The 16,327-nt window shown below is 39.8% G+C and overlaps 1 protein-coding gene across 1 annotated transcript in view; it reads right to left on the bottom strand.

The window, feature by feature from the left end:
• RORB (RAR related orphan receptor B) overlaps positions 1-16,327 on the bottom strand; it is a 204,714-nt gene that overhangs the window by 26,810 nt on the left and 161,577 nt on the right. Inside the window, exon 4 of the mRNA XM_086415536.1 lies at positions 10,323-10,724. Coding sequence (XP_086271662.1) covers positions 10,323-10,724 — 402 coding nt within the window. The remainder of the gene's footprint in view (positions 1-10,322; positions 10,725-16,327) is intronic.

Below are 16,327 nucleotides of genomic sequence, written 5' to 3'. Positions count from 1 at the left end.
CTTCCTTCCTCTATTTCCAAAAGGACTGTATCTAAATAATTCCAGAAGTTAGTTGGGTCACCTGTCTCTCTCTCTCTGAAACTGTAAAGTTTCCCTCCCCTACCCCAACCCCAGTCAATCTTCATTGTGATCTGTGGAATAAATCAAAGAAGTATGAAAAAAGTCCCTCCTTAAGGTATTTACAAATGGTTGGGATGGACATGAGACACACAGGTCAATGGATTTAAAAGGTTAATCATATCAGACAGTATAAAAACAATATTTTGAAGTAATATTTAAAGAAATACATGAAAAATAACTTTTATTATGTATTAATCCATATAGTAAAGCAAAGTTTGGAAAGAAGTCATTTAAATTACCTAGTACTATGTAGAAAAAAGGCTACATCTGCTTATTTTGATGAGAAGTAAGTATACTGACAAGTAGGGTGACGATTTCTTGTTTATAACCGCAATATTATAAAATGAGGACCAGCTTGCAGCTACTAAAATAGCAAGTGACCTTCTGCATCTCTGATTTCAACCACTCAGCGGGTTTTTTCCACCAAAGGGGCTTATTTTAGCTCTCACTAGACATTTCAGCAAATGGCTGCTCCAAAGGCTACAGTGTCTCAGACACGGATTGCACGGGTGGTTTCATTAGAATCCCACATCCTGGGAGCAGGGAAAGTTGAGTATATCTTTAAAAACTGCTGCTTTCAGTGTTATTACCAAGAGCACCCGTGGCCCAACTGTATCAAGGCGAGAAAGCTGAGGCTCAAAGCTATATATAGTACTAGAGGGAGTTGCATCTGAACTTCCTAATTCTTTCTCTTCCTCCTTTTTTTCTCATGAGAAAGGATGGTTTCTTCTTTGTGAACTATAGCCCCTATTCATTTTTCTCCATAAGGAATTAAACAAACAAAAAAAAACTTGGAAGTATTCTTCTTAAAATACTATATATCAGCCTCAATCGAAATGATTAATGAATTTTTAATTTATAACTTGCCTTAAGGATCTAGAGAACCGCTCAATTCCCTGTTTAGTTTATACTACTAGTGTGGAAGTGGAATTCTTAGGGGATTCGCTTTGAATTAATGCCAGGATATCTCTACGGACTTGCTCAAGGCAAGTTTTAAGTGCCTGCATTAGATTTTCAGAATATCAAGACTCCTCTGAACCCACACACTGAGGCAGTAACTCTAATACATTAGAACAATTGGTTTAAAGGTGGAACATTTAACCAAGTGTGCATTTTGTCATTTTGACAATAGACTCACGGTTTTATAAGCTTTCTGTCATTAAATAGAACAAGTCTACTGGTTAGGGTGTAACAGGCGACAGTGTCAGAGAGGACAATGTTACTTTTAAGGCCTTTCTGATTTTTCTAATCTCTATTTAGAGATGAGTATTTTGGGGGCATAAGTAGAAATGTGCTACCAGCATAGAAACATCAATATTAAAGCTTAAAACAGCCATCTAGTAGTGATCCATAACCTCAATAGGAGGAAGGAAAGATTTTCAGCACATATTTCAAGTTCTTTAAATTTTTTAAAGAAGAATTTGGGGCCATGAATAACCCATAACTCATTTGTTTGTTCGGTTTCAAGGTCCAATCACTCATTACTCTCTTACCAGTGAATTAGGAAAGCTTCAGGTCTCCTTTTCAAACAAATTCTACAGCCAATTATTATATCAGAGAATGGCATAACTGATTTTTACTTCATGTAGGTCTTAAGCAAAATGCTTTTAAGGTTCTTTAGAAAGATATATTAAGAAAATATAAGATTATGTTATTACCTATAAAAATGATAAAAATGTTTTATCACATTTTTAAAACACAATTCAATAAAACATTAACACAGAGAAAAACAGTGAAAAAATTGGATTAATGCTACAAGTAATAATACCTGGGCAAAGACTGCATAAACAGATTAATAAATAAAATGGTTAAAATTTTATCAACTTTCAGAAAGTTCAGGTGAGAGCATTTTAAAATTAAGAAAACAGAAACTAAACCAGAAAGAAAAACTGAAAGAATCCATATGGCATTTATATTTGGAGTATATCCAAAGGGAAAAAAGACCATAAGCAGCAAAACAAATTAACTGTCTAAAAGGGTGAATTCTTAATAATTTAACAATGGAAAGCTGTTTTGGAACACAAGTGTTTTGTTTCATTGCAATAGTGCATGTCTAGTTTTAGAGAAATTACAGTTCCCTTTCTTCAAACTAGCTAAAAAAATTAAGAAAGAACTTATTATAAAATCATTATCATTCAAAATTAAGTTTCATAGTAAAAGACCTCATTCACAGAACAATCAGAAAAGATTGATTCAATGCCCTAGAAATGGGGAGTTCTAAGGAAGTGTCTTGTTAAGATGGAGGAAGCCAACATGAACCCCTTTAGGCTTGAAGTCACTTAACATCCTAAAGTCTTAGTTTCTTTGGGCTTGATTTTCCATCCACAGAAAGTTTTGGCAGCAGTGGTATTTTCTAAGGGCTGTGTAAAAGCATAGACTTGAGTCTGAGGGGCTAAATAGGAATTTCTCTTTGATTTGACTGGTGAAGGAGAAGTTTTGCAGAGTTATGGAAGATAGGAGTACAGCTCACAGTCTTAAAAGTAAAGAGACTTAGAACAAGCAAAAACAACATAATCTTGAGCCCATGAAAATCTTTACCACTCTCTTTTAGAAAGTGCACCTCCCTCTCCACATCACCCAAAGGACACTCAGCAGGTCACAGATGATGGAAGCCTAATTATGAAAATTGCCCAGGGCCATCATTAGGATTGACTTTTACTATTTGGATTTTGCTGACATATGGATTGACCGTTAATTTAGACAGAAGCAATCCCTCCCCAACTTTATCCCCCATTTAGAAATGTAGCCAATATAATTCTGACCTTTAGGAATAACTAAATCAGAAGACATCTTTGGAGGCAATTACTACACTTTCAAACATTTAATCTAAATATTTAAAAGTCACTTGATTGCTTAAATAATACATTTCATTCATTGACTAATGTTTTAAAGTAAGTATTTTCTAAATAGTCTGGCACCAAATGTTCCTAGAACAAACATGTCTGAAAACCAAATAGCAGTTCCACAATAGTCTGCATAAACAGGGCTCAGATTTAAAAAGTAAATTTCTTTTTCTCAGTAGCGAGGGTATATTGTCACATATCCTTATCTATAGCTTACGTCTAAAATAAAAGTCTTTCCAGCTAGAAACATTTTCAACAGGCTTCCCCACATTTGTAAACATCACAGAAATAAATTCTGTACTGGTTGGGAGAGAGCCTGTTAAGTTGGTTGTGTACTATGGTAATGAAAATTGGAGAAGGAAAAGGCAACCCACTCCAGTGTTCTTGCCTGGAGAATCCCCGGGGCAGGAGAGCCTGGTGGGCTGACGTCTATGGGGTCACACAGAGTTGGACACGACTGAAATGACTTAGCAGTAGCAGCAGTATGGTAATGAAAACCAAAATGTATCAAGCTCCAACAACTCCTACCCATCATTTGACTTTTGTTATGGAACAACATTTCTGTGTTCCATAGCTTATGTGGTATTTTAACTCTTGCCAGTTCTTCCCAAAATAGGTGTTTGAAAATGTGGCCAATGAAGGACCTATTCACCCCAATCAGTGGAAGAGCTATTCAGAGCTATTTCTGAGAGTCAGTGTCAAGCTTGCAGTGCTGGGAAGTACTAGTGAACAGAGGGGCTGTTTCAGAGGCTGTCTGATAAGCATAAACACTCTATCCTTCAATAAGTCAGAAGCAGAACCTCATGAAATCTCCTTTCCTCTTCCTTATTGCAGAATATTTTATGTCTATTATGGCTTTTGAAACTGAGTGTAGAAAATGGAATTGGTTTTCCCATAGCTTCCCAATAGCACTTTTTTTTTGATTGGTGGATTTTAAAGTCTTCTTAGGATGTCCTGAGTCAAAAATTAATTCCAAACTGGTATCTCCAGGAGAAATCTACTGAGGAAGGTCAGTTTCACACAATTTCAACTCAAAACAGAAAAGGTGATTTACCTAAGGTAGTGAATGCTAGCATGCAAGGAAAGCTGTACTGACAGAGGTGTGAGGATGTCATGGCTAATGTGCATACATATGCTATGAGTAGATACACAGGTTTATAAGTACTTCAATTAAGCATAGAGGTATGTATTTCTTATGATGTAGATCATTTATATATATATATACACATATATAAATATACATATATATATATATATATGAATCATTGCACTGAGCATGATAGGTGAGTGACTACAACACATTACTAGGTGACCTTGGAGATTTTTTACGTATTATTTAAGGATATCTAGAAAGATATGGATTTGAATAAAAACCTAGGAAAGAACTATGGGCTTCCCAAGTGGTTCAGTGGTAAAAACAATCCACCTGCCAAAGAAGGAGGAGGAAATGGCAACCCATTCCAGTGTTCTTGCTGGGATAATCCCGTGGGCAGAGGAACCATGTGGGTTATAGTCCATGAGGTCACAGAGTCGGACATGACTGAAGCGACAGAGCATGCACACAGGAAAGAATTACAGTGTCCTTTGTCCTGGGATGGTCTAAAATAATTCATGACCATTGACTAGTTAATATAGTTATGACCATGGTAGAGATCCCAGAAATGTGACAAATTGAGTTGCATAGCCCAGCCCCCACACTCATGCAATTTCTTTTTTTTTTCTTTTTGAGATAGAAGATGGGATTCTGGAAATAAGCAGCCTCTTGGGATGTAGTGCATGGATAGTTCGCTACTCAGAGGTGTCAAGTAAATCCCTCTCAAGTAACCAAGGTCACCTGGGTAGGCCTGGGGCTCAACTAAGAACATATCTTAGTCTTTTGTCCATTTTTTTCTTTCAAGAGGGAGTCAGGGAGGTGATCAGAAGTGGGCCAGGGAGGACAGGTGGATTGACCCTGAAGCTGTATCCATACAAAAGCTTACTCTTTACTTTGATTGTACATAAACTTGGGATGGTTTGGGATTGGTCACCACCCTCTCCTTGGGTAGCTCCAGGTTGTCCTTGATTTTGATTTTTTTTTTTTTTCCCAAGAGCATGGGTGAAGAGAAGAGGCTGGTGCACACTTCTGATGTGACTGTGGTTATTAACTGTATAGTTGACAGGACCATTTCACCCATGGAAACTTCCTATGGAAACTCCCACCACAGACAGTTATTTCAGCATCATTCAGGATTGCTTAGTTGCCTATAAGTCCTTTTCTCTCCACCACTGTACCCTTCTCCTTGGGAAGCGGCTGTAAAAAAGGGGATATTTGTGCATAGGCCCAGAGTGTCCACCAGGAGGTGGGAGAACCATAATCCTTCAAAATCATTTAGTCCAGCGGCCTTATTTTTCAAATGAAGAGACTGAGCCCCAGAGAGCTGAATAATTTTGAACAAGTTCACATGGCTAGCATGTGGACTAAGGATTTCCTAAACTGTGTTTGGGTGAGGGTGACAGGAATGTCCGATAACAATGGAAGTTCACAAGAGGTCTTCCATCAAGGCGAAAAAGGAAAAACTAAAGACACTGGATTTTCATTTCCCTAACCTGCCTGGAAAAGCCCATGGACGGAGGCGCCTGGTGGGCTGCAGTCCATGGGGTCGCTAAGAGTCGGACACGACTGAGCGACTTCACTTTCACTTTTCACTTGCATGCATTGGAGAAGGCAATGGCAACCCACTCCAGTGTTCTTGCCTGGAGAATCCCAGGGACGGGGGAGCCTGGTGGGCTGCCGTCTGTGGGGCTGCACAGAGTCGGACATGACTGAAGCGACTTAGCAGCAGCAGCAACCTGCTTGAATGGTTTTCCTCACTGATTTAGTCTACTTTCATTCATTTTTAAAGACTTATTAGGCACTTGCTCCTAAATTGAATGCCTATGTGTGTTTGATACAGGTGCCACCAGAAGACATAGAAAATACATAGCTGGAGTTAAACTCTATTCTCTGTACCATTTCTGAATGAGCAGTTGAATATGCATAATAGATTTAAACAGTTATAAAATATTTACCTCAAAAAGCCTATGCCATTGAAAATGCTGCCTTATGACTATAGCACTTTCATGGTGTTCTTAGTAAAGAACAACTGAAACACGATCAAGTTTTATAGAATTTTCCCCAATAAAACAGCACTAGAAATATCTTCCATGTGTCTATTTAGCTTTGATTAAGAAAAAGTAGTACATCACAGGGATTAGAGCACCGTTAGGCCAATCCCTTTTTGTAAACTTCTGTATTAATACACAGCTTCTGAATAGAAGAATTTGCTAAAAAGAGGTTTATTTCTATTTTTTGATGTTTAAAATTCCAGGTTTCATAAATAGAACACAAAAGGAATAGGAAAGTAAATCTATAGTTAAGATTATATAGGAGGGATCAATGAATTCACATTTCATTGTCCATCTGGAGAGAAAATTACTGAACAGCAAACTCAGACGATATATGTAAAAGGCAGTCTATACCATTAGCATTGAAGCTAATTTGATGGATTCCCCTCCCCCCATTCTTAAAAGCACATTGATTGGCTGGGTGAATTGTCTTGTTGTCTGGTACCTCACAGATACACTGTCAATCATCTGTGAGCTTAAATGAGCTTTCATTAAGAGTATTAGTCCTGCAGAATCTTTCACCTCATCTGAAGGCTGTGGTGAGGGAGCTAATGCACAACTTTCCACTTTCTTCCTCAGCTTGTTTGCCAGTCTGCCTCTAGAAAGCTTCCTCTCCCTGCCACCAAGCGCTGCAAAATCTTATTTGTAAAGATAAACACATGCACCATGCCAGCTTGAGATGAAATTCTTGCTAAAATCAGGTAAACCTGATGCCTAATTATTAATTTGCAGCTTCCTTTTGCCTTTTTCTTAGCTAGTGAGGGGCTCCCTTTGATGGGAAGAAACATAGTTAAGAGAGGGTTTTGCTGTTATTCTGACCTGGGTTCACTGGCTTACTCTGCTTTTAATAAGTTTTGTAACTTTTGAGACTCAATGTTTTCACCTGCAAAATGGATATACAAATACTTATATAACAGGCATAAGAGGGTTGTTATAAGCATTAAATATTGCTTGGCACCATGTAAGTGCTCAATAAAAGGTAATTACATAACCTGTAACGACTAGGAATGTTATTAGGTAATAAGGAGATGAACACCTATATGATATAAATTATATTGATAATAACAATGATGATGATAAGGCTCATGCAGGACAGATACTCTTCTAAGGATTTTCAAATATTAACTAATTTAATCCACATACACAGGTTGGGGTTATTCTTGTCTCAGGTTTAGGACTGAGACTCAGCTTAGGTAAACTGACTGAAGGGAAAGCCGCAGCCAGGTTTTGAACTCAGGCAGTCCGACTGTAGAATCAAAGTTCTTAACTACTGTGCATCACTGGTGCCCTCCTGCCCACAGAGACGGTTATGGTGCTTTAGTGAAATGAATGGCAGTCTTTTAGGTGGTGCAGGGAAGCACTGTGCATTGCCTTGGGCTTTCCTGGTGGCTCAGACGGGAAAGCGTCTGCCCGCAATGCGGAAGACCTGGGTTCGATTCCTGGGTCGGGAAGAGCCCCTGGAGAAGGAAATGGCAATCCACTCCAGCACTCTTTCCTGGAAAATTCCATGGACGGAGGAACCGGATAGGCTACAGTCCATGGGGTCGCAAAGAGTCAGACACATTGTCGTGGCTCCGGTTGGTATCTCCCTCCGACGCGCGGAGGAGTTTGTGTCCACTAGATGGCGTTGCCGTTTTAACGAAATGGGAACCAAGGCGATGCTTAGGCTTAGGAGCCAGCTAAATTTGAGAGCTCTCGGAGGACAATCTAATCACATCCGTAAAAGTCGGATGGAAGAAACCTCCAAAATTTACAGCAGATCTAGGGATCTCGAAAGACTAATAGTATCTTGAAATGAGAAAAATAAATGCTAGTTTATTTTGGGGTTAATGTCTGTGTAGAAAATCTATCTGGATAGATTTCGAGATTCTCTAGTTCAGGCCAGAAGGAAAATGACCAGGGTAGAGTTACCTGAACTTCATGTTTTTGGCTGCAGTTTTCTTCCTGTAATACCTCCTACTGATTCTAAATCGCAAAGAAACTGTGATTTAGAAATTAAATCATGAAGATTTTTGAATTCTTAGAAATCTTTCCTTTTTCTGTATGGAACAGAAGACTGCCCAACAATTGTCTCTGCTTCCGTATGTTTTAAACATGTGTTCCAGATCAGTAGCAAACTCAGGCACTCAGATATTAAGTAGGATAAAAGCCAAAAATGGTGCCTAGTTCTTTTCCTTTTAACATGTCCTCTTGGAAAGACTGAGTGACTCTACTTAAACAGATTGTCCTCTATTGACTGACAGTGCAGTTTGTGAACATTAAGCCCAGAGCAAATAGTAGGGTAATAGATAAGCACAAGAACTCCAGAATCAGATAGCCTGGGATGGAAGTTGGCTCTATCCTTTAGTAATCAAAGGATATGGGCAGGTCATAAGACATCTATGAGCCTATGTTTCCTCATCAGTAAAATGGGAATAACAGTTTTACTTATGTTTGTGAAAATTAAGTGTGTGAAGTGCCTGTGACATGGTCCCTGCTGAAGTAGAGAAATCTAATGAATATTTTTGTTATCAACGCTGATGGGCAGTTTTCTACGTCCCTCAGCTGTGGATGTTGTTACAAGGGCTTTGTCAACCACTTCTTTGCTCCCTGCCATAGGCTGAATTGCTGAGAGAGAGAAATAACGTTTCAGGTTTTGTAACTGTGTCACATCACGTCTTCCTCAGCCAGATGGGAGAAGTAGCCAAGATACATATGGCATGTCCTTCGTTATGTGTTCACATCAACTTTATTTAAAACACTCGTAGGCTTTGGGCTCCTACTCACTGTTTAGACAGAGAAGGTGACTGAACACGTGGTGGATAAGTGGAAACAGCTCAGAGCTACTGAGCGCTTACTGAGTGCCAAACGTGGCTCTGTTTTACATGTATGAACTCGTTGAATTCTTACAACAATGGTGAGATCTATGAGCTAGTACTTTTTGAGAAACAAATAGAATAAGCAAACTGGGATTGAGAAACTTGCTTTCCAGCTCAGATAATAGGCCACAGATCCAGGATTTGAATTCAAGTGGCCTAGTACCTTTTTTTTTTTTGGCCATGCCAGGGGCGACCTTCGTTCCCCGCCCAGGGATTGAACCTGCAGTGGAAGTTCCCCTGCAGTGGAACAGCAGAGTCTTAATGACTAGATCACCAGGAGTCCGCAAGTGGCCTGGTTCTTAACCACTCTTCTCTGCTACCTCTTAGGGAGAGATCTGAGGAGGCCTCAGACTTCTGAGCTCCACACCGCTTTCCCCGCACTGAATACTGCAAAGAAGCCTGCTAGAGCCACTGCCTGTGAGCTCCTCCGGGACACTGTTCACAGGCAGCTCTGTTACCCAGGAGGTAATGTGTTAAACTTACATCCATATTTTTATGGCAATTACTGAATAAAATCAACCAACTAGACATTTAACAGACTCTTAAGCTTAATAGGGTAAAAGAGTTGTGAGGAGAGAAGACAGAGCACATAGGCAGATGCACTCTTGAACACCACTCCTTTGCAAGGATGCTGCCAAAGCAAGAGGGTAGTGTTGCTCAGGCAGCTGTGCCTGGGACTTGCCCTGCTCAGTGGGGCTTATTTGTTGCTCTTCTGTAACTACAGTCTTTTTTTTTTTTTCACTGAACTCTAGATTTTATTTGGATTCCACCAAGTTTTTCAAGTCCTGTTTACATTCCAGATCCAAGGTGGACTATACTCTTTTTATTGCCAGTAATTCGGACTTTATTCCAATGTAAAATTCTTGAATTGAGATTTACAAGAGCCTTAGAGGTCTTCTGGTCTATCCTTCTGCCTCTCTACAGAAGGAAACTGACATTTGTCCCCAGTTATCTTAGAGAGTTGGAGTCCTATTCATTCACTTTCTTCTACATACTGCTTCTATATCCCTTAGCTATTTCACTTTTAATAGCATCACTTTGAACACTTGCTGAAATTTTGTTTATACCAATAACATTTTTCCTTCAGTGATGAACCCAAATCCAACAGATAGCATCTGTTCTTTACACATAGCATCTATTTATAATTTCTTCTTTCTTCCTTTGCTTGAAATAAACTTTTATGGGCCTTGGGAACAATGACAGTTATCAGACTATATTTTAAAATCAATTAGTTTTCTCATTAGAAGTCATGAAAGCAAGTAATTCACCTTAGACCTAAGAAAATGATCTTATGAAATAGGACCAAGGCCACTTCAAAGTAGAATTTCCAAAAATGTTCTGGAAGATTTCTACTTACCGATTTCGCTCATTGTTATCCCTGGTGCTAACTGCCCGTTGTTGAAAGAGCTATAGGTAAACAGGTTGGGTACGGACGTGAGGTCATAGATAGGTTCTTGCTTTATCTGCTTGATTCCAGTCATGTCAAGTCCTGACTGATCGGGGGACGGCTGGCCGGAATCCACGTTGTAATAACCCTCGGACTTGGGCAGGTCTATGACGTGTCCATTGGCATATGTGCCACTGGCCTCATTGTTCAGGTTGCTGAGGCCATTGCTGATGCTGCTGCCATACACCCTGGCGAGGGCTTCTGCCTCCCCACTCTGCTGCTGCCGCTGCTCCTGCAGCCGCTGCTGGTGCTTCTGCACCTCAGCATACAGGCTGTCTCTTTGCTTCTTGGACATCCTCCCAAACTTCACAGCTGGCGGGAGACAAAAGTAGAAAGTGGCACTTGTGGTTATCTCTCTCATTAACCACTGGGAGTTCAAGAGCTCACGATGACTGTCTCCTCAATATAAAATGCACAAAGTCCAAGTCCCAGAGCCCCTGAGTCCATTGGTTTGCACTCCACGTTTGCTAAAAGGTTATATTCAGGAGTGTCTGCCTTCTAACCTCATGGCAATGAGAAATACATCTATGAGTATTTAAATGTCTTCCTAGCTTAGACTTAGTTCTCACTATGCACATAAACCATTACACATTTCCTTGTTCTTTCTTACTTGTGGGGAAAATAAAATTCACAAAAATCTCAAACTACCACATAGTATCTATTCAAATGCCAACCAACACTCATCATTAACTTTCCTCCTAAGTGTTAGGATTTCTGGATTGTCAGCTAAGACCCTATTATTTCACTATTTTCTAAATAGCAGGTTGGGTAAGACCAAGGATGTAGAACAGGGTGAGAAACACAATTTTAAGTAAACCACATCATTTGCCTTCACTTCTCTACGTCTGAGTCTCTATTTCTGCTTTGCAAATAAGTACATCTGTATCATTTTTCTACATAGGAACGTTATTACACAATATTTGCTTTTTTTCTTTCTGACGACTTCACTCTGTATGACAGTCCCTAGGTCCATCCCTGTCTCTACAAATAGCACAATTTAGTTCCTTTTAATGGCTGAGTAATATTCCATTGTATATATGTACCACATCATCTTTATCTATTCCTTTGTTGATGGAAATTTAGGTTGCTTCCATGTCCTGGCTATTGTAAATACTGCTGTAATTGTAGTATCTTTCAAACCTCTTTCCAAACCTCCTTGCTTTAGATTTCTATACACTCTAGGTGAAACGGGCTTCCCTGGTAGCTCAGCTGGTAAAGAATCTGCCTGCAATGCAGGAGACCCCAGTTCGATTCCTGGGTTGGGAAGATCCCTGGAGAAGGGATGCCTGCTCCAGTATTCTTGGGCTTCCCTGGTGGCTCAGATGGTAAAGAATCTGCCTGAAGTGCGGGAGACCTGGATCTGATCCCTGAGTTGGGCAGATCTCCTTGAGGAGGGCATGGTAAACTACTCCAGTATTCTTGCCTGGAGAATCCCCAAGAACAGAGGAGCCTGAGCATCTAAGCACACTAGGTGAAACAGGTACTGTAGTGGATTGCCTGCTTTAATGACCCTGATGCTTTTTGCCTATGTGCCTTCTCTTTCTCATATAAATTTGCAATGCCCTTTCACTCTGTGCAGGCATCCTGCTCCACCCCTTTGACTCAGGGTCATGCTCTGGGCCCATGGGATATTGATGTATGTAAGGTTCCCTGGTGGCTCAGGTGGTAAAGAATCTGTCTGCAATGTGGGAAACCTGGGTTTGATCCCTGGGTTGGGAAGATCCCCTGGAGGAGGACCTGGCAACCCACTCCAGTATTCTTGCCTGGAGAATCCCCATGGACAAAGGAACCTGGCAGGCTACAGTCCATGGGGTCACAAAGAGTTGGACACAACTGAACAACTAAGCATACACACGCACAAACAGAGGGCTTCCCTGGTGGCTCAGTGGTAAAGAATCTGCCTACAATGCAGGAGTCACAGGGGACACAGGTTTGATCCCCGGGTCACGAAGATCCTGTGGAGGAGGGCATGGCAACCCACTCCACTATTCTTGCTGGGAGAATCCCCATAGACAGAGGAGCCTGGCAGGCTACAGTCCATGGGTCGCAGAGTCGAACACGACTGAAACGACTTAGCACGCACGCATGCACGCACACAATGCAAGCAGAGACTTACACAATGCCTGTGTGAGCGCCTGAACTAGACTGCTGGAGGATAAGAGATATGAAACACAGCAGAGCCATCTCAGTCAAAGCCAGCTACAATTAGGAGGGTTGTAGAACTAACCTGCAGCTGATAAAAGATGTGGGAACGAACCCAGACAAGACCCTACATTTGTCAATTTTAGGTTCAGAATTCTGCTGTTAACCACGGACCTCACAATCAAAGCTAGCAGTGTCAAATAAGTATGCTGCCGAGTTCTTTGCCCTGGTAAATATCTGAAAACTCACTCAATGGTGAATAGTTATTCCTCTTCCAAAAAACTGACTTATCAAGCCACTGAACAACTTAAATATTTTCAAAGAAAAAACTTAAAGTTCCACTACATTTTGAAATTATCAGGCTTCATCCTAAATCAAGGATTTTGCTGACAATGACTTCAGTATTAGTTTAGAATAAATTTTCCATTCATTTCAGAAACACAGATGAGCCAAATTTTCAGTTTTATGTCCCTTTCTATAGTAAGTGGTGACATATTTGGGGAAAAAAAATTACAGCACTTGGCAAAATAAACTTACTGAACTTTCCTGATAAATAAAAAATTCCTTCTCACTATTTGTAAATACATTTATTGTATTCATAGGCTTATTTTAGCAAAGGCTATATTACTATTATATTTTCAAGCAGCAGCATTCTTCTTTCCACTACCCATTAATCAGTACAACACGTGTTTTAAATGTTTGCCCCTCTCAAATTTGAATTATTCTATTAATGAGATTCACTTGAGTATGGAGGCAGCCTCTTGTTAAACTGCTAGCTCTCAAAGAAACTAGCACAGTTCTGTGTACATTGCAAGTGCTTCATAAATATTCAACAATGATAGTATTTGCTTGTGATGTGCTCTTAAGCCTGATTTTGATCCCACACTAGCAAAGAACAACTTTATGCAAATATATCGGAAACTTTTTCAGGTCTACCTGAAATGGTAGGATTCCAAATGAAATGTCAGTTTTTTGGAGTAATTATAAAACAAAGTTGCAAACTCTGGGAGATGGTGAAGGACAGGGAAGACTGGTGTGCTGCAGCCCATGGGGTTGCAAAGAGTCAGACAGGACTCAGCAACTGAACAACAATGATAAAACAAAGATAGTACTTCTTCAAAGACTGCTGCTTCCTACCACACAACTAGACACAAGCTTTTTTGTTTCAAGAGGAATTCAGTTGTTGAACTTATCATCTATGACTTTCCATAGTCATTTTTAAAATTATTTTATCTTTGGCTGTAAAGTTCTTTATGTTTATATCACACTACTTATCAAGGAAACCGGTCTTAATTTAACATTTAAATGTCAAGGATATGCCTTTTTTGTAGTGCTTTAAGATTTGTAGAAATAATCTGATTCTGTCTACCTAAAGCTAGTTATAATTTTGAAATATTCTTTCTCATCCTCCTCAGGTTCTACTTCGATAGAGCGTCCTGTGATGATGGAATGTTCCCTGTGCTTTTGAGTGTGGTAGTCACAAGCCGAATGTGGCTTTTGAGCACTTGAAATATAGCTAGTATGACTAAAGAACTGAATTGTGAATTTTATTTAATTTAAAAAAAATTCATTTGAAAAACTTTTAATTGGAGGATAATTGCTTTACAATGAATGTCGTGTTGGTTTCTGCCATATAACAATGTGAATCAGCCATGATTATGTACATGTTCCCTCTTTCTTGAACGTCACTCCCACCCCTCACCCCATTCCACCCCCTAGGTTGTCACAGAGCACTGAGTTGAGCTCCCTGTGTTATATGACAACCTCCCAGTAGCTCTCTGTTTTACATATGGTAATATATATGTTTCCATGCTACTCTCTCAGTTCGTCCCACTGCTCCTTCCCCTGCTGTGTCCACAAGTCTAAATTTTATTTAATTTTAACAAATCTAAAGTTAAATAGTGACATGCGGATACCATATTGGACAATGCCATGCTGGATAAGAAGAAGCCAAACCTGTGACACCTGCCCCTGTAGGCAGCTTTCATGTTTTCATGCCATTTGGAGGACACATACTTAATTATTGCAAGGGAATTACCATGTTTTCCCTTTGGGGTGCAGTTTCTTCCTACTGATACAAAAACTTTTTCTGTTCATTTTTTTTTAAGTAGTACTAATACAACTGGAAATAGTTTACACTGAAGATTCCTAAGCTAACATTTGTGAAGGGTCCACTTTAAAAAAGAAATAAATACAATGGTGGAGAAGATTCAGTGGGTATACACATGCCATCACTTCACACACACATGTACATGCAATACCTTCCCCCTTTAATACACATAAACACATCTGTGTTTGCCAAGTGGATTTGACTTTTGATTCTTTGCCAATGCTAAATTTGAGCAAATTTGTTACTGCTGAGTTTGTCTTCTACTCATAAACCTGCTGTGGCTAATCCACCACTATAAAAGCTGAAATTCAGGAGAGAGTGAAAGTCCAGTGGAGTCAACAGTTATATCCAGCTGTCTACTAGTAGTCATGTTGCTTCAGTGACCGGCTATAGTGAAGTAAATATTCTTAGAGACAAGCATAACTTATAGAGAGTAAATGAAAAAACATAAAAATGAAGATGCCACTTTATGTCTCAGGGAAGCTGAATGGGGTGTTAGGTAGAAAAAAGTTTGATGTGAGACAACTTACTGTGGCTGCTGGTACTACTTCTAAAGCACTTTGAAAATGCTTGCTTCATCTGCAGAAGGTAGCTATAATAAATTAGTGGCAGACGACATTCCACCTCTCATTCTTGAGCCCTTATAGACATGGCTAATCAACCATAACCTCAGGACTTTGTAATCCTTTGATACCACATACTAGGCATTATCAATCAATAGGAGATAAACCCTATTTAGCTTCCCAGGTACTGAACTTGATAGACCTGTGTGTGCTAAGTCATGTCTGACTCTTTGCGATCCCCTGAACTGTGCCTTCCAGGCTCCTCTATCCATAGGCTTTTCCAGGCAAGAAATACTGAAATTTTTGCCATCTCCTACTCCAGGGGACCTTCCTGACCCAGGGATCAAACCCATGTCTCCTGTGTCTGCTGCACTGGCAGGCTGATTCTTTAACACTGTACCACCTGGGAAGTCCATTTCCAAGTATTAGTGTGACTTACTTAGTTTATAAAGTACCCTTTATATTCAAGGCTTATAACAAACTCCCTCTATACAAATGATAAAGAAGAATTTGTTTTCCCTTAGAGAGAATCATTTTTTCCTTCTGTTGTACTTCCTTCTCCTCATTCCCAACCACTTCTATCACCCCTTAGTATTTCTTCTCATCATCAGTTTGACATAAGACATGTTTAGGAGGCAATTTGGATGATGTTCCTGGAAGCCTCAGGGTTGTTTCTAGACTTAAAATCAAGAAGAATCATTATTCTTAAACCTTAGCATCCTTAGGTACTGTATTGCTTTTACTTGCATAGAAGTTTATGCTGCAGTAAATTTCTTCCCCCTTGAGAAGGAATTGTGGCTCTATCCACAAGCAGTCCTTCCCCTACCAATATATTTCTTTTATGTTGTGAGATTCAGATAATCTCTTAGATTTTGTAGGCTGATGTCACTAAATCTGCCTTGGACCAAATACCCATCCCTTGTCCATGATTCTGCTCACTAGCCCACACCAACGTGATCTCTCATTCCAAATACATACTTCCTTATATTGTGGGAAGAAGCACTGTTTCTCAGTGGGTTAGTCTGTCTGTATAATTGTTAATGGAGCTTTTCAGATGCTGTCAATTATTATGCCACTTTCAAATTATAAAAATGAAGTAC

This window comes from Bos grunniens, chromosome 8, assembly GCF_055505025.1.
Source record: "Bos grunniens cultivar Pamir isolate PY7600 chromosome 8, Bosgru_T2T1.0, whole genome shotgun sequence".
Lineage (NCBI taxonomy): Eukaryota > Metazoa > Chordata > Mammalia > Artiodactyla > Bovidae > Bos > Bos grunniens.
This window is presented reverse-complemented; position numbering and strand designations above follow the sequence as displayed.